General features: G+C 36.9%; 1 protein-coding gene across 2 annotated transcripts; it reads left to right on the forward strand.

Moving 5' to 3' along the window:
* The first annotated feature begins 2302 nt into the window (after positions 1–2302).
* LOC131028966 (dnaJ protein ERDJ3A) lies at positions 2303–8167 on the forward strand. Of its 2 annotated transcripts, none has more exons than XM_057959350.2 (7): positions 2303–2590; positions 4530–4585; positions 5193–5266; positions 5587–6146; positions 6283–6624; positions 6823–7179; positions 7438–8167. In XM_057959350.2, exons 1-7 carry the CDS (start codon positions 2507–2509, stop codon positions 7714–7716), a joined length of 1752 nt encoding a protein of 583 aa, XP_057815333.2. In that variant the 5' UTR covers positions 2303–2506; the 3' UTR covers positions 7717–8167. The 2 variants fall into 2 exon arrangements, with proteins under 2 accessions (XP_057815333.2, XP_057815332.2); XM_057959349.2 differs by lacking the exon at positions 2303–2590 and adding an exon at positions 2980–4074.
* The last annotated feature ends 10441 nt before the right edge of the window (positions 8168–18608 follow it).

An 18608-nucleotide genomic window follows, 5' to 3' on the forward strand; every position in this document is an offset into this window, starting at 1 on the left:
ATAGTATGAGCCACTCTTCACTAATTATATCCAACAATAGAATCATTCACATTGAATAACACACTTAAACTTGCACAAATGATTATGATCCAGATTATAATCTAACCTCTAACAATAACATTATTGATTATAATCTAACCTCTACAACAAGGGGCTATTATGATAGTCATTACACAACAACATACAACAATAACAAATAATGTTCACATCGACTCATTGAACTCTTTTGAAAATCCTTAAAGCTCTAGTGCACTTCTTGAGTGAGAATGTCCTCTAAGAACCAAAGCATTTTTTTCATCTAATTCCAACAACCAACTAGGTTTTATCCATTGAACGTAGTCTTCTATGAGTTTTTGTCCACAAAAAGAATTGAACACAAGGAGTCCGATAGATAAGATAACATAACATGGATGCTCAAAATTATAATACTTTCCTAGTTTTGTCTGCTCCTTGCATAAAAGACTAGACTAGTTGACCTAGACCTAAAATGATGCCAAAGCCCAAATTTGAATCCTATATGTCATGTTATAGGTCAATCTTATATGTCTTTAATGGTTTTCTTGTTAGAGACTCAAACTTTCTCTTCCCTTTTGACTTGGCATTCATTGACCCACAACCCCAACCCTTGACCTTTGATGGATTCGTGACATGGATTAGGGGTATCTCCAATCTTTGACACAACTTATTTTCGACATGATTTGCACAACATGCTTGATCCCTAACTTTTGATAGCTCTTCAACAAGTGTTGAGTAACATATTTGATCTTGGACATCTCCCTCACATGAGTTAAGTGGTAGTCTAGAACGTTGAACTCCAACGAATCCTTGAGGAAACAATATTTCTCCCAAATTTGAGAAAAGTGACATGACATTTCACCACCCATATTTGACCATCTAGCTTATTGATATGGTAGCAAAGATGACTCAATTGTTAGTTGAGTGGTTGACTTAGGCATACTTGGGTAGTCCTTGATTTTACATGGTATGGGGCTTGGCAACATAAATAAGTGTTAAGTAAATTGATGTAGGTGATCTTTGCAAAATGCAAGGCACTCATTTGAATCTTAAATGGATTTCTTAAAGTCAAAAGTGAGATCCACCTCAACAAAAACCCATTTATGACGTTGTGCATTGAAAAGATTTTCTAACTTAGGACAAATAAAATGGCGCAATGGTTGCATAATTTTCTCTTAAAAGGCCCACATAGGGGTAGGGAGCCTAGAAAACTCAACCTACACAAGAAATTTGAGAGACACTTGTTCCAAAACTTTAAAGTCTTGGATGCATTTAGAAAGAACTAGCAAGATGTTTCACATGGACTAATAGCTAGACTGATTACACAACAATGTTAATTTGTTGCAGGTCTTTAAAAATGAATAGGGAAAAACCCTCAGACAAATTCCTAATCCCTACAACTCAATATCATGGGGCTCCCATGAATATTGATTTAGGAGAGCATATATTGTTATAAAGGGATATAACCCACGTAACAAGAAATGAGAATATATGTCTCATATTAGTAATGTACAAATTCAATAGCATCACTATTTTAAGAGAAACCTCCTTGTGGACTTTCCAAACGAAACTACTCATGTTCTTAGGAGCTATCTTCATTAACTAATAGGATAATAAAAACTCTACAAAACACAAAGTAGTAATAAAACAAATTTATTTAATAATTTTTCTTAAGATTTTTTAAATTTTTTGAACATTATTTTCATTCAATTTTTTTTGGAAATTCAAATACATGCTTTGATGCAATTTTTAAAATAAATCATTGACAAATAAAAATTATATTTTACAAAATTTTCATTTTACCAATATTTTATATAATCAACTGTTTCCAGATTAGACTGTGTGTGAATTGTTGGGAATAATTATTTATGAAATATAAAATATTGACATCAAGTTTTCACGATCCATGAGATAATAATCAACAGTTTTTAGATTAGATTGCATGTGAATTTTTAAAATTCACACACAATCTAATCCGAAAACAAAAATTCGCACACAATCTAATCTAAAAATAAAATTCACATACAATCTAATCCTGAAAAAAATTGATTATTATCTCTTATGAAAACTTGATGTGAATATTTTACTCACTCATCATGGTGATGCTTACAATTACAAAATTACAAAAAGTCGCTCATAATCTATAAAAACAAAAAAATCACTCACAAAACCACATTTTAACATCGTTGTGCCACAAAAGAAAGGGAATTATATTCTAAAATCTCATTGGTCGAGTTTGTTGGATGTTTGCCTCGGCGCCACGTGTGCAGAAAAACTTTTATAATTGCTGCACAGAAATGTCTAGATTCTTCTTTGTCATTCTCGGGCTGATCTCTTCTTCATCGGAGCAAGTATTTCCATTCTTGCCTTAGAAAGAGCATTAATCAATTTACAGATTAATTTACATTCTGCATATTTGCGTTAACTCGTCGGGAGGTTTCTTAAGATTTGAATAAATTATAGCGCTTTGGGTCGTGGAATTCTGGGCGGAATGAGGCGGTTTTGTGCAATTCTCGGCTTTTTAATTTTTCTTGTCATCACTTCCTCATTGGCAGAAGCTAAGGACCTGTACAAGGTATGCATTTCAGTCCCCACGAGATTTTTTTTATAATGATTGTTTCTAATCAGCAATCTTATTTTAGATCCTTAAGTTACCTGGTTAAGAAATCATTAATACTTTTTCAACCCTGATTGGTTCTAGTTCAGAATTTGATTTCCATGCTGAAAAATATTTATTTGTGGAGGAGCGTGATTGTGTTTTTTTGCACGTTGAGTTGCTTAGAGTGACTAAATTGGGGGTTACTATTTGTTTATTTCCCATGATTTGTCGAATTAGTGGCGATAATTATTGAATTGTTAAGATCGCCTCTTAATTCGATTCAGTAATGGGTTTGCATGACTATCAGGAAAAAGGTTAATTGGACCTTAGGTTTACTAAGATATTCTCTTTTAGGTGGATGTCCCCTTTTGGGTTATGGTGAAAGAAACTATTGCTGTGTTATTGTTTGGTTTAGTTTGAAATTGTGAGGTTCATCGTTCAGAAGCTATACCAAGCTTACAAAGGAACACGAATTCAAAGTTTGGATGTATGAAAGTTATCGAGCATGCTAAAGTTTGGCAGGAGGCACGGAAAAATCCTGCAAATGGTAAAAGCCCAATAGTCTCACCTGTGAGGCTGGGTGAGTCTGGCCACTCGCTTAATTGCAAGAGAAATTACTATCTACCTTGGCAACTGTAAAAGTCCAGTAGTCTTACCTCACAAGAAATAACTGCCTTAATTGATTTGATTTGCATTGGCACCAGGGTTGGTATTCAAGTATGTCGTCTGGGCTTTTACGGGCAGATAGAGAAGATAGGGGATCAGGGACATTAATGTACAAGGAAATCTATAAGAAGGGCTGTGACACATGATTAGTTGAGAAGTCTATTAAGGAAGTGTCTTTTCTTTAGGGTTTCAAGTCGCTGAGTCCCAGGGATCAAATGCTTATTAGGTCACCCAAGTTTGAGCTGAAAAATCGTGCAAACGGTAAAAGCCCAAGAGTTTCACCTGTGAGGCTGGGTGAGTCTGGCAACTCGCTTAATTGCCAGAGGAATTACTGCCTACCTTGGCAACTGTAAAAGTCCAGTAGTCTTACCTCACATGAATAACTACCTTACCTGATTTGATTTGCATTGGCACCAGGGTTTGTATTCAAGTACGTTGTCTGGGCTTTTACGGGCAGAGAGAGAAGATAGGGGATCAGGAACTTTAATGTATAAGGAAATCTACAAGAAGGGCTGTGACACATGATTAGTTGAGAAATCTATTAAGGAAGTGCCTTTTCTTTAGGGTTTCAAGTCGCTGAGTCCAGGGATCAAATGCTTATTAGGACACCCAAATTTGAGCTCAGGTTTGGAGAAATTCATCACCAAGTAATTTGCAATGGTTGCGGGTAGGTGCTTCTGATGACCTGGAGATTGATTATACCTAACGGTAGAAGGAATCGCCTCTCCCCTACTACTGGCAACAGGCCAGTATTATCACCTGTGCATACTCGTCAAGACTGCTTGCCACCTAAGGTATCAAAATAAAGGTTGCTGAATCCACAAGCTAGAGATGTGCAATTACTGTTTGTTTCAGGATGGGTGAAGCTTTTGGTTCATAGGGTACTCTGGAATTCATCCTTTTTCACAAATGGTATCTGTGTAAGGTTATTGCATTCCTTACATAACGCAAATAAGAGAGGATGTATTAATGTAGAACTGGAATTAGTTTTTCAGACGTGATAGCTAGAGCAGTAGGTGAACACTAGATTAATCTCATTCATCAACCAATTGGATTTGACTAAAGAATACTCAACTAATCAACTGATAATAAAAATCTACCCAAATGTTCCTGTTCAGTACAGTTGACTGGTTGCATCATCTCGAAGGGAAACATTGTAACATGCTAGATTGTCTTTCTAGTTATAATCTCCTTAATACATGTATTACCCTGTTTTCCTTGTGCTCAATCTTCATTGTTTTTCTTCCAGATACTTGGAGTGGACAAGAATGCTAGCCAGCGTGAAATTCAGAAAGCATTCCACAAGTATGTTTGAAGACCCTTTTCTTAATATAGAAAATATGTTTTAATTATATTATGGTTAAAAATTTTGTTGACTGTTAGTCATGCTTTGTCAGGGCAATTTTAATGGTCCATTTTATGCATAAACAACTCTGTTTGGACAATTGTGTTTCTCATAGAAACATGTGAGCCTTGTTTTATTTGGCCCCCGCTTCCTTTACATGTTATATGTTGAGACATGGACCAGCTAGGACTCGAACCTAGGACCTTCCATACGCTGCTGGAGTGCTCTACCACTGAGCTACTGGCCCCTCTTGGACCAGTCCATCGTCGGTCCAGGTGTGGCTTATTTCCAACACCAACACCCCCCCTTAAGCCACACCTCTCATGTGCTTGGGGCTCCTAGCCTGAACCTGGCTCTGATACCATGTTGAGACATGAACCAGCTAGGACTCGAACCTAGGACCTTCCATACGCTGCTGGAGTACTCTACCACTGAGCTATTGGCCCCTCTTGGACTGGTCCATCGTCGGTCCGGGTGTGACTTATTTCCAACACCAACATTATAGTAGTGCTGTTACTTCTGTCCTTTTAAAGTTTTAACTTGTTTAATTTTGGGAAAATTTTGCAGGCTTTCCTTGAAGTATCATCCTGATAAGAATACGGATAAGAATGCCCAGGCAAAGTTTTCTGAGATAAATAATGGTATGTTCTTTCCCACTATTGGAGTTTTCTTAAGGAACATTATTGAATGTTTTAGAAGTTGGTACTTCCACTGTAATGAGAGCCACTGAAATTTTATTTCAATTCGAACTCAACAAAACTTATCCAGTCTTTATAAGGGACCTTTCTTTTGTAGATTTTATTTCTTTTTTAATTTTGTCAAACCTGGATGATGTTTTCACTTGAATTTATCAGGCTCACGTGGGTCCTTTTTCTTCTTGGAAACAACTATATTATGCTATTTTTTGTTAATGTTTAACAGAATATGATGCTGGCTTTCGGTTGTAATTTGTGTCTATCAGCATATGAGACTCTCTCGGATGAGGAGAAAAGGAAGAACTATGACATGTTTGGTGATGAAAAAGGCAATCCAAGGCCTGAAGGCCCCGGATTTGGTAATTCTGGATATGGGTCTAGCAACTTCAATTTTGGTGGACAAAATGGTCAGCACTTCACCTTCCAGCAGGGTAGATCTCAATCAGGGAGTGGAAAAAAGGGTTTCAAGCATTTCCCGTTCCCTTTTGGGGGTTCTAGTAGGGAAGGTGGACATTCTTTCACATATGACATTGGTGGATCCAACTTCATGGGAGACATATTCTCAAACATTTTTGGCTCTCCAAAGACTGACCAAAGAAATTGGAACCCATTTGGAGGCTTTGCTGGTCCACAGGGACAAGCAAAAAGTAGCTATTCTCAGAACTCTCAGCAGATTCTAGTTCTCGATTCCAAAAATTTTAAAGAGAGAGTTTTAGATCAACGAATGACTTGGTTGTTGATGTTTTACACTCCATCATCAAAAGGCTACCAAGAGTTGGAGGCAATTCTGGATCAGGTTTCCAACCCATTACAAGGAATAGTAAAGGTATATACTGGGACTGGTAAAATATTGTTTTCTTAAGGAAACATTGTTTCTAGAAATTCCTTGCTTGTATAGAGCTCAACTATCAATCAATATCCCAAGTAAATGGAGTCAGAACTTTTGCTTGACTGTGTGACAGGTTGGTGCCATCAATTGCCATAGTCAACAAAAATTATGCAAAGAGCAAAGTGCTTTTCCCCAGAAAACAGCAAAACTATTTGTATACTCAATTAGAAGCAACGGGAAAGGCTCTTTGCTAGAATATAATGGTGATTGGAATGCAAAGGATGTGAAAAACTACTGTATAGATCTACTGCCAAGGTTTTCAAAGAGAATAGGTAATGATGATCTTGATGACTTGGTGAGGACATCACTCAAGCTACCAAAGGTTTTGTTACTTACCACAAGAAAGAACACCCCAGCAATTTGGCGAGCTCTTAGTGGATTATATCATGATCGAGTCCTTTTCTATGATGCAGAGGTATATTTAAAATGTTCTAGAATAGAGTAAGAGTAACTTAGAGTCGGTAAATTTATAATTATTGCTTTTCCCCAATTTTTATTTTTTAAAGGTGGATAATGTTAAATTCGTTTTGCAGGGAGATTGATAATTTTTTAATTAATGCTCTTTCTCAAGGCTTATTTTGAAAAAATGAATAATTTTAAGTTCTTTTTGCAGGTTTCTGATCAATCACATCATATTGCTAAAATATTTGGAGTCCAGACAATCCCAGCTATGATTGGTATTCTGTCTAATGGTGAAGTAGCTATTATGAGCAGTGGAAGTGGCTTTGAACAGTCAGGACCACATAAAGTCGTAGAACTTGGGAAACTTATTGAAAATTTAGAAAAGAGAAATTTGAAAGTTAGGCCTGCAAAAGAGAGCTCTCAATCAAACGAAGGTGCAAAGGAACCTATATCTCTACTTACAAAGGAAACATCAAATGTTTTATGTGGAACAGATATGCCCCTTTGTGTGATTGGGGTGTTTAAGTCATCCAAAGGAAGAGAGAAAGCCAAAGAACTTCTCACAGCAGTAAGTATCTCTCCATCTTTGCATGCTTGTTTTTATTTTGCCTATATTACAATATGTTATGTGTTTTGAACTGATTTTCTAGGCTTATGAGCTCTTATTTATGAGTCTGATATCCTAACCTTTGCAATTCTCTGATTTGCTGATGAACTCTTCTTCAGAAGTCTGATGTATATTTTTTTATGTGTTGGAAATGTTTTGTTTGCTTCTTTTATCTATCATATAACAATAAACTAGAGTTGTATTTGAAATGATTACCAGATTTCACAAAAAACTCTGACAAGAGGGCAGCGGTTTGAGGTAAAAGATGCAGTGTCCTATTCTCTACTGGACGCAGCAAAACAAAAGACATTTTTACGGGCCTTTGACAAATCTGGCTTCAAGGACATGGACGCCGTTTTGATTGCCTACAAACCTCGTAAAGAAAGATTTGCCCTATACAAGGGCTCTCTAACCATGGAGGATACAGAAAGATTTATTGGGGAGGTATTGAATGGAGATGTTCGATTCACAAAAGTTCTTCAGAAGCCTAGATTTTAGGAGCAGCAACTGACAGGCATGAAAATCTAAGTTATAATCACGTGAGACCCCCTTGTGTTTGTACTTTGTACCATATTTTACTTCCCTTCCAAATTGTAGTCATTAAATAGTACATTTTTTGTCCCAAAAAAATGTCATAATGATCTGCATCGTTCATTCCAAATCCATTTTTCTTCTTTGAAGTGTAATTATTATACTTTTGTAAATCAAAGGTGAAATGATGGTTGGCATGTAAATGGAGCAAGGGAAATACCATCGCTCCATTATTCCTGTGAAAAAAAGTTTCTATGATCTAGCTGTATTCCCAATCCCTCCTAATATGCAAAATATTAGTGTGGGAGTTTTAAATTTTTTCTCTTTTGTAGTTTTATAAAATTTTGCCTTTATTTATCAAAAATGCAAGGCTATAAGATGCCTTTGAAAATTGCATATAACTAAATATGTTTTATGAGCTTTGTGATGTTTTTTGACTTGATAGCATTGCAAATTTATGTAGTTATTACTGCCAGGCAAAAAAATAAATTAAAACACAAGCAATATGAAACAAAAACCAAAATGTTATGTTCTAAATGACTGTAAACTGGTTTGCTCTAATAAAGCACAGGGATAATCTTGATCAACAAGCATGTTATTAAATTTGATTGGCAAATGTTCATTAAGAGGGTATCATGAAGCATTCGGAAGTGTATTTATAGCAAAACTCTTAGTTTGGAGACCCTTTCTTATTGCATTAGTACCCTTATTTTTATCAATAAATTGACGCCAATTACAAAATACCCACTATAATGTTATATAGCCTTCTCTTTATGTTCAGGGAACTCCCTCTGGCTAGGCGGAGGGAGAGAGCAGAATCACAGCCTGACATTATCTTGTAACAATTATGAAAGCAAGGATGATCAGTTATTATTTCAGGTTCGTTCATGGTCATGATTCAAGCGAGAGAGTGGGGAATACTTGTTTAGAAATGCTGAGTAGTCTCAGCATTATATAGTAAGGCATAAACTCCACTAAACACTGCGATGTATAAATTGCCACAGTTAACGTGGGTAGTGGAGAGGTACAGTTACACTGCCAAGGCAGATGGCCTAAATTGCCAAATTTTGTGCTCTGATCAAATCATGGTTGTTTTGGAAATGCAAATTTGTGGGCAAACACGAAATACCTTCCAGTGAGAGAACATTATAAGTGAACTTTCGAAAACTCTATCCACTTACATAATTGACGGCCTAAAACTAAGTTTGGGCATATGATAATTATTGCGAAGACTGGATCAAAGTGAACAAATGTACTACAGTTTATAGCCTACAATTGGTTTGTCTACTGTAATGATGCACCTTTGGGAAGGCCTTCCTAAAAAAAATATAAATCTTAAATCGTCGTTGAACTGTTGTACTACATAAATTGTTCTTGATTACTGGGTCCAGATTCATATAATAAAACTTATAAAATGGTACCTTCCATTGAATGAAAATTAAATAATTTTTATATATTTTTAATAAAATTTAAAACTTAATTTTATTTCATTAAACCATTATATGGAATTCAGGTATTGGTTACTACATCTATGAAACTTCTGTTTAAAACCAAGCGAGTGGTGTTTGATAACCACCAACGAGTGTACTCTATTTTGTTCTAATTTAATCTCTTCGAGGCTTCATCTACTTATCAATAAATTTCAAAATAAAATTGTCAATTCTCTATGGGGGATTGTGTTAGATGAAGTTGGTGCCTTATATGTGGAGACATCGATTATGATTGGAATACTAAGTTATCTAAAGAGGCTAGAGAGCATGGAGTTGTTTTGTTGGCCCAAAATATTGGTAGACGAGAAATTAGGTAGAAAGAAGAACATGTGGCTGAAACAAAATGAAAAGTGGATGAATAAGGGGCTACTAGTATAAAAGAGTGCCCTAATAACAATGGGGCAATACAAAAAAGTACATGCAAGGAAAAGTCAATGAAAGCACATGGACAAGCAATTTGGTAGGAAAAGAGAACCCTATATCAAATATTTTGTGCCTTCATATGACCATGCACAAAAGAACTATATAGGAGTATAAATAAAATGGAAAGCAAAAATGTTAATGGCTCAATTAAAAACTAGCTTGCATTAGCCCTTTGGATGTTGAATTTATGAGAAATTGTTGAAGATTTTGAGTGAACTATAGAACATCATCATTTTTTGTTACATTGATTCAATTTATTTTCAACACTTTAATCATCCACCTCAAGTTGGCTAAGAAGGTTGAGCTTAATGAGCACCTTATAATCTATTAGTAGTTTATATTCTTTTATTATTTATTGTTGGGACATATCCTTTTTTGTTTTCATTTTGAACTGTGACCCTCAACCATCACCATAACTTACCTAGTTAAAGTATCAATCACAATTTTGCACAAATTTTGTATCTTTGGGTGGGGGGAATTGGTTGGTTGGTGTAGCGCCCTTGTTATTTCCTAATCACAACTGTGTCAAGTAAGCACCCCTCCATGACAACAATGGATCACATTGATTCTGGCTTCATGCATGCGTGCCTTGTTACTGTGTACCCTTTTTTTAGTTATAGGTGCTCTCTTGGTCACTTTAGATGTATATTCTCCTTCATGCATTACTTGGTGATGCAAAGTTGCATTGGATCGGTCATTCCTCTCCCTAGTCAACATTATGGGGATATTATATTATTCATGCTAATGTTTCCTTGGTTTCACTTAAAGTGATTTATAAGACACTCTTGCATTCCAATTTTTTGGAGGCAATATTTCATCCTCAATTGATCTTGACTCTTTAGACTATTGCTCCTATATTTCAACTTGCATTGGTCGACTACTAACGTTGTAGTCACTTGTGTAGATTCATGTGCCATTTGTATTTTGATTGACATATGTTATTGCCTTTGTTTGTCATTTGATCATTGTTTGAGTAGTGTTGTTGGGGGAACTCATGTAGATTGTTGTCTTATTGAACCTAATCATCATTCTATTATTAGAAGAGGTTATTCAATTATAACACCATATTGAAGTCATCTTTTGATAGTTGCGTGCAATTTCTCTAGGCTTTAGTGATGTTCTTCATGTTTATGTTGTTTTTGAAAGACTATTGTGGAGGCTTTCCAGTCCTTCATCTTTTCTCTTTTGAAGAGGATTTTTCTCTCTTTCTCTGTTTATGAGAGATTGTATTGCATTTGTACATGGATACCTCATCAGGATTTGTTTCTGAGACCCATCTTCTGCATCCTTGCATTGTTTTGTTCCCACCTAAATTGCACTTAAGGGGAGTTGTTGATGTGAATAAGATTTTGAACCTGTTGTGACCATTTCACACATCGCCCCATTAGAATGGATACCCCCTCTTCTTGTTCTTTGTTTTGCTTTCTCTCTGCTTTTAGAATTTTGAGTGAGTGGTTGTCTGTCTGGGCTAGGGCTAATCCTTAGGGGTTCTTTTTGGTGTCATTCAAGCTAAGTCTAGTCAAATTTTGGAAAATTGTTAATCATCTCCCTGAAGAATTGAGATTGTTAGAATGAAATATTCATTTTAGGGGAGTCAAATAGGTCTCAAGTTAGGTCTTGATTGAAAGAAGGTTTTTGGGGTAAAGTCCGGTTTGTTTCCAAGTTTGAGTCAGTTGAGCATGGTCATTAAAGAAAGGGTGTCCAGTGGGTCAAGAGAAATGGAAGATGAGGTAGGTTAAGGGCCTGGAAGTATAAGAATCGTTCTTGACCCTCTCAAGAGGACTTAGGCGAATTTTATTTTAAACCCTTATTTTGAGTGGTCTTGTAAAATTGGTTCTTGGCCTTGAAAGTGATCTAATCTTGCCCTGTGAAATGATTTGAGACTAAGAAATTGAGTAGTTTAGCCTGAATTGAAGATTTCGCTCCTGACCCTCTCTGGAGGTCTAGAGCTAAAATTCTGTTTAAATTTACTTGTCACTAATTTTGGTTAACTTGTTTTGTGCAGGGTCTCCCGGAAGGAAGATTGGACGTCACTTGATGCATTTGAAGGTTTGAAAGCATGAAAATTGATGAATTTTGAACAATAAAGGCAAATTCGCTCCTGACCCTTGCTAAGGGCCCAGGGCGAAATTTTGAATTTCCTTTATTTTGCAGTGAAAGAGATCAAGTTTTGAACATGAGTGAAATAAGGACATCTATCTTTACCCACCCGAGAAAGTGTCAACTAAAAAAAATGAAGGATTTTGTTGAAAACTTAAAAATTGCTCCCGACCCTTGCTGAAGGTCCAAGGCGAAAATTTTATGGGGGATGTTTTCTGCTCAGTTTTGGTTGAATTGGAGTGCCAAATGCATGATGAATGGTGAAGTGAACTTAATAGAGCCCCTAACTTGTTTGAAGACCAAAGAATGAAGGAGTTTTGCCTAGGAAAGGCAATTTTGCTCCTGACCCTTGCTGAAGGTCCAGGGCGAAGTTCCTTGTAAACACATTATTTTACCTTGCTTGGACATGAAATCCTATTCATAGCATATTACAGGGTGAGATCTTTCTTGGCAAAGAAGTTTCAAAGTGAAAAGTGAAGCATTTTGGTTAAAATTGCAAAATTCGCTCCTGGCCCTCTCAGGAGGCCTGAAGCGAAATTCTCAAAACACCTCTTTCTTGCAAGGACAAAATGATTTTTTGGGTTGGAATGGATAAGAAAAGATATGTTTTATCCTTTGAAGATGATTTGGATGGTCAACAAAGAAGCAATCAAGCTAAATAAGGAAAATTGCTCCTGACCCTTGCTGAGGGCCCAGGGCGAAAAACCTAAAATTGGGCTTTTTCCTCCAAAGTTGAGCAAAGCTAAGCCTAGGAATAAGCTTGAAATGATGCTTGAATTGCTTTGAAGAGAAAAAGGATGGTTAAGGATGAAAGTTTTAAAGCCAAGGAGAAAAATCGCTCCTGACCCTCTCAGGAGGTCCTGAGCGAAATTTCCAAGTCTTCTCCTTTCCTTGCAAATACAGGACAAAATTCAGTGTTTCATGACTTGGATGGAGAAGGACATGTGTGTTATGCCTTAGAAATGATTTAGGGCTAAAATAATGAAAGAATTTGCTAAAAAAACTCAAATTCGCTCCTGACCCTTGTTGAGGGCCCAAGGCAAAAACTGCAAAATCCACCTATTTCCTTTGAGTTTTTGCTAAGGCAAAGGTGCACTGGGGTAAAAGTAGCCTTTAAAACCATGATGAGTAAATATTTGCTTCCAAAAATTGATGATCCCGGGCTAGGAAAGAAAAATTGCTCCTGACCCTTGCTGAAGGCCCAACGCGAAAATTTGAAAAACTTTCATTTTACCTTGCAGAAACAAAGCAAACTTGGATGGAATCGATAAGGAAGGGCGTTGCCTAGTGATGAGTGAAAGTTTCAACGAAAAATGATGATGGATTGAGTCTAATTTGCAAAAGTCGCTCCTGACCCTTGCTAAGGGTCCAGAGCGAAAAACTTTGAAGGAGGCTTTTCTTGCTTAGTTTTGGTTGAAATGAAGTATCAAAAGCATGTTGAAAAGAAGAATGAACATGATCTTGCTTGGTGAACAAGTTTATAGGTGAGAAAATGAAGATTTTTAGTCAAGATTGTAAAAATCGCTCCCGACCCTTGCTGAAGGTCCAGGGCGAAAATCCTTAAAACACCTATTTTGCATTGTAATAACGAACCAAGCATGTATGAAATGAATGAAGAGGATCATTGCTTAACCTTGTGAGCTGGATTGGAGCTAAAATGATGGAGGAGTAAGCACAAATTTGAAAAATCGCTCCTAACCCTTGCTAAGGGTCCAGGGCGAAAAAACCCTAAATGCACTTTTCTTCCAAAATTCAAGTGAAATCAAACCCAAACTCCAGTAAAAGATGCCATTTAGAATGCCTAGGTGAATTTTTGGATTTATAAAAATGGGGTATTCAAGGCCTAATTTGAAAATCGCTCCTGACCCTTGCTAAGGGTCCAGGGCGAAGTTATTGGCATTCTTCATTGATACCTTAATCAAGCATTGATATTCCTCAAATTCCCCAAAATTGCTAACTTCGAGGCCTTTGGAAAGTTTAAATCAAATTCGCATTAAATTGGAGACATTTTAATTTAATAAATTAAATTTTGACCTTGAAATAATCAAAAGAGGCATCTAAAATTAATTTTTTTTAAAATTAAAATTTGTTAATGAGCGCTCAAGGCATTATTTTGCCTTTATTTGGCAAGTCGGCCACCTTTTAAAAAGTTTTTTATTTATTTTTTACCCCTTTTTACCAAGTTGGCCTTGGGGAAAAGGAGGGTGAGCGCTCTATATAATAGGGGGGCATTGTTTCAAATTTTAATAATTCATTCATCCCTTTTTTAAATGCGAAGTTGAAGTGTGAATTGGAGGAGCGAAATATAGCGTGTTTGAGGCGAATTTCTACTAAGTGTGGATACTAAGGAGGGTGGAATTTATTCTTTTGAAGCTAGAGGAGGTGCAATCCATCCAAGGGAGGACTATAATCTAGGCCTTGTCCATCAAAGTCTAGTTTTCTTTCATCATTGTCAAGTTTTTTTTGAGTACTCAAGAGGAGGTATGGCAAAATTATCTTAATATCCTTATTCAAGACTTGATTTTCAGGCATTTTTTAGAAAAGTCTAAGTGTTGATTAATTAATTAGGAAATGAATAATTCTAGATTTATCATGAAATTTCCTAATTAATATCTTAAACCTTTTTGAGTCTTATTTTCTACCCTTTTAATGCTCAAGGACTAATTTTGAAATGTTGTGTAGGTGTCAAGATGGCGACTCCAAAGGCCGAAGGATCTACTAGTCGCCCGACTCTCATCAAAGAAGATCAGAAGAATGACGAATTGGAGACCAGGATCGTGTCCAAATGGAGTAATATCAGAGACACCAACTTAGGCAACTTCAACGTAAAGAAGTTTTGAGAAGTCCCTTACATTGGCAAGCCATCACCTGTTTGGAGGAGAATAATTGAAAGTGGCATCATCAAGGCTGCAGGTTTCCCTCCCACCGTCAAGTGTCATGAGTTGATGATCGAGTGTGCACGCCACTATGACTCACAATCAAGGATGATCGTCACCAAGGATGGAAACATCTTGGCCTACCTATCAGAGGAAGCTATAGGCGAAGCTCTTCATCTTCCAGACCATAAGGACATGATTTACAAGAGCGTGGAAGGAGCAAGGTCGATCTATGAAGATGATCTTGAGACTTGTCTAAACCTCATCAATAAGAATTGGTTACTCAAAAGTCGGCCTCGTTTGAACAAGATTCCCAATACGCCACATAGGATCGACTTCCAGGAGGAATACAAAGATTTGATAACTTTTCTCAATCGAGTTACAAGGGCTCCTCAAGCTTTCTTCTTCGAAAAGTGGATGTTCTTCTTCATACAAATGATAGTCCAAGGAAAAGGAACACTTCATTGGGCTAGAATCATCAGCAACTGTCTAGACGTGCAGTTGAGAAGGTTGAGACCCACCAAATCATTCCACATGAGCTCATATGTTATATATGCTTTGATCAGGAGTTTCGAGTATGCAGGACTACCTCACAGAGGAGTGATCGGAAGAGGACCCAGAGAAATAAGAGTTTGTGATTCTTATGTTCATCTACATCATCCATCTGGAAGTGATTACAAATTAGTCAATGATACCTTCACGATGAATATCACCAGGATATTGCAAGGTGGGATTCACAATCGGCTATCCTCGGATGCACAAGACCTTGTGAAGAAGTATGGCGCTTGGTTCATCCAATTTCAAAAGTTCACATACATCAGAATTCAGGGGTGTCCTTCACCTCCCTACATGTTGCCAAGATATCCAACAGACAAGATAGTGCTACTTGAGGTGACTAGATAGTTGGCAGCTTATGCGAAGGCATCCAGACACAAGCATGGAAATGGAATTCCCGTGCCCATCATATTGGGGAATTCAGTTGAGGTGTGTCCTAACACTCAAGCCTTAGAGGATGCAGAGAAGGAATTATCTTTATACTCATTCTCATTCTTTGCCTTGCGGGAGAATTTTGATCCTCATGGTTATATGGAGGAGATAGTCGGCAGGAAGTACAAGCATGAGTTTCAGGTAGAAGACTTTTGGATGAATCTCCCAGGTGATTTGGAGGTCAAAAGAAAAATGCATTCCCGGCTACCCTTGGATCTCATCAGGAAATGCAAAGTTTATAGAGTAGCTCATCAGGCCCAAGATAATGGTAGATACCTCCAGTCATCTTATGAGAAAGAGGACAAGGAAGTGAAAATAGATTGGAATGAGCTCGAGGTTTTAGACCTGAGAGCTTTGATGGCTCCTGTTTTATCATGCACTCGTAGATGGGTGGATGTACAACATTAGAAGTTGAAAGAGCAGAATGTATCAATGACATTCACTTTGGAGGCAAGACTAGAGGAAGGAGAAGCGAGTGTGAGTGAGAATACTTCTCATCCTAAAAGTTCGAAGAGGAAAGAAAGATCGGAGAAAAGGGAACCTTCCAAGAAGAAGCAGAAAACCAATCCTGATCATCCACCAAGCACATCTTCTCGACATGAAAAGAAGGCAAGTCAAGGAGAAGATCAAGGGAAGATGGTGTATGAAATCGAGGAGTCTATGGAATCCATGTTACAGAATGACAAGCAGGAAAAGACACAGGCACCTCAACAGTCATCAAGTCAATCTCCCCAAGTTGATACTAATGAGCTACATGAAGAGAAGAATGATGATGAGGCGACATCTCCTTTTCGAGAAGATGAACCACAACTTAAAGAAATACAAGTAAGAGAAACAAGATCCGCCATTCCTGACTGGTTGAAGGAGAGACTGACAAGGGTAGTTGTGGTCGAAGAAGAGGAAAATATGTTTGACTTAGAAACCCTTATAGGAAATTCTCAGGAGGTGATGGGAAAGAGGAAGGCCACAAAGATGTCCAAGATAATTAGAGATGAGGCAGGATCCCGAAAATCGCAAGTTGCTACACTAGTGGTGGATAAATATGAAGGTGAGATTCTTGCAGATGAGTATGACTTAGAAACATTTGAGCTTGGTCCACTTACCTTCGAGCAAGCAATAGAAGAAGCGACCGATTCATTTGAAGCTCTTAAAGATAAACTTAAAGAAGAAATGGAAAAGAATAGAAAGTTAGAAAAGGAGGTCAATGCTTGGAGAAGTTATTTTAGTCATCTCAATCAACCCTTGAGACGCTAGGATCCAGTAGTTTCCCTTATACAGGCGCTCCCTCTTGAATCGGTTGGTGAAGCAGAAAGAGTAAAAAGCTTAGTTCAACTTATGAGTTCTTGGATTGAGAAATCCCATAAGGTAGCTGTTGAATTTGCAACAAGGATGATGAAAACAATTCATCAGGCTATCCAGATCCTTGAGATTATCCATAATCTGATGGTGACTGTAGATGCATTCTCACACACCAAAAATGTTATCATTCCAGTATTGCAAATAATAAGGGAGACACCAAGACAGATTCTGGCACATGAAAAGATAATGGATGAAGGAACCCCTAACTTCTTGCAGTGGTTAGCTTTGCTTCAGATGAAGGAGGTCCTTTTTGAAGATGTCAGTACCAAATGTAACCAAGTTGAAGGCATTATTCATCCAATTCAAGATAAAGTATTTGAGGTATTGTGTACCCTTCTTGACAGGCGGATCGAGGTCGAGACACTTTTGCATTCCTAACTTTTGGAGGCAATATTTCATCCTCAATTGATCTTGATTCTTTAGACCATTGCTCCTATTTCAACTTGCATTGATTGACTACTAATGTTGCGGTTGATCATGTAGATGCATGTGCCATTTTAATTTTTGATTGACATATGTTATTGCCTTTGTTTGTCATTTGATCATTGTTCGAGTAGTGTTGTTGGGGGAACTCATGTAGATTGTTGTCTTATTGAACTTGATCATCATTCTATTATTAGAAGAGGTTATTCAATTATAGCACCATATTGAAGTCATATTTTGATATTTGTTTGCAATTTCTCCAGGCTTTAGTGATGTTATTCATGTTTATGTTGTTTTTGAAACACTATTGTGGAGGCTTCCTAGTCCTTCATATTTTCTCTTTTGAAGAGGATTTTTCTCTCTTTCTCTGTTTATGAGAGATTGTATTGCATTTGTACATGGGTACCTCATCAGGATTTGTTTCTGAGACCCATCTTTTGCATCTTTGCATTGTTTTTTGTTCCCACCTAAGTTGCACTTAAGAGGACTTGTTGATGCAAATAAAATTTTGGATCTAGTAAAGGTCTTATACCTAACTAGTTCCTAGTGGAAACTTATCCACATGAATTAAGTTTACTTAAATTGTAGGTATCATTCTAGAAATATTAATTGTCTAAAGAAGATATTGTTAAATCTTACTAAATGAAGAACATTAATAACTCTTAACTTCAATTCATTAATTTTGTTTGTATATTCATTAATTTTCTTTTTTACACATACAAAGAAAATTATTAGACTTAAATAATATCATAATTTTTTTATTGAAAACTTTGCTAGGAAATTTAATAGAATTCAATAACACTCTACAATCCCCTGTTCACTTTGAAATTCTCTGCCATTGCAAGGGCTTGTTTTATTTCCTTCTCTACCAACACCACGCCTCCTTCCCATTCTCAATTCTCTCTAGCTGTTTTTGTGCAGCCTCTTATTTTCTTTAATGGGCCTTTGGATTTTTATTTGCTATGCCCCTACACTCCCAAATTCCTGCATAGATTTTCTTCTTCATTTTCTAAATCCCATGCAGTGTAAGCTCTGTCCCTTCACAGAATTGGCACACCATTCTTTTTAGTTCCTGCCCACATGGAACTATTGGCAAGACTTTGCATTAAACTGTTAATAATCATATGTTTGAACAACCAATAGTGTGGATTGATTTGTACTATGCCAAGTTTATTCTAAGTCCAATTTCATATTTGGCGGA

This window comes from Cryptomeria japonica, chromosome 7 (genome assembly GCF_030272615.1).
Source record: "Cryptomeria japonica chromosome 7, Sugi_1.0, whole genome shotgun sequence".
NCBI lineage: Eukaryota > Viridiplantae > Streptophyta > Pinopsida > Cupressales > Cupressaceae > Cryptomeria > Cryptomeria japonica.

What these genes read in the sequence shown, in the direction of transcription:
- LOC131028966 (XM_057959349.2), top strand. Translation starts at nt 3,961, where the DNA reads ATGACCTGGAGATTGATTATACCTAACGGTAGAAGGAATCGCCTCTCC. An exon ending in AAGACTGCTTGCCACCTAAG is followed by an intron (nt 4,075 to 4,529) that starts GTATCAAAATAA and finishes TTTTTCTTCCAG; the next exon opens with ATACTTGGAGTGGACAAGAA. An exon ending in ATTCAGAAAGCATTCCACAA is followed by an intron (nt 4,586 to 5,192) that starts GTATGTTTGAAG and finishes AAAATTTTGCAG; the next exon opens with GCTTTCCTTGAAGTATCATC.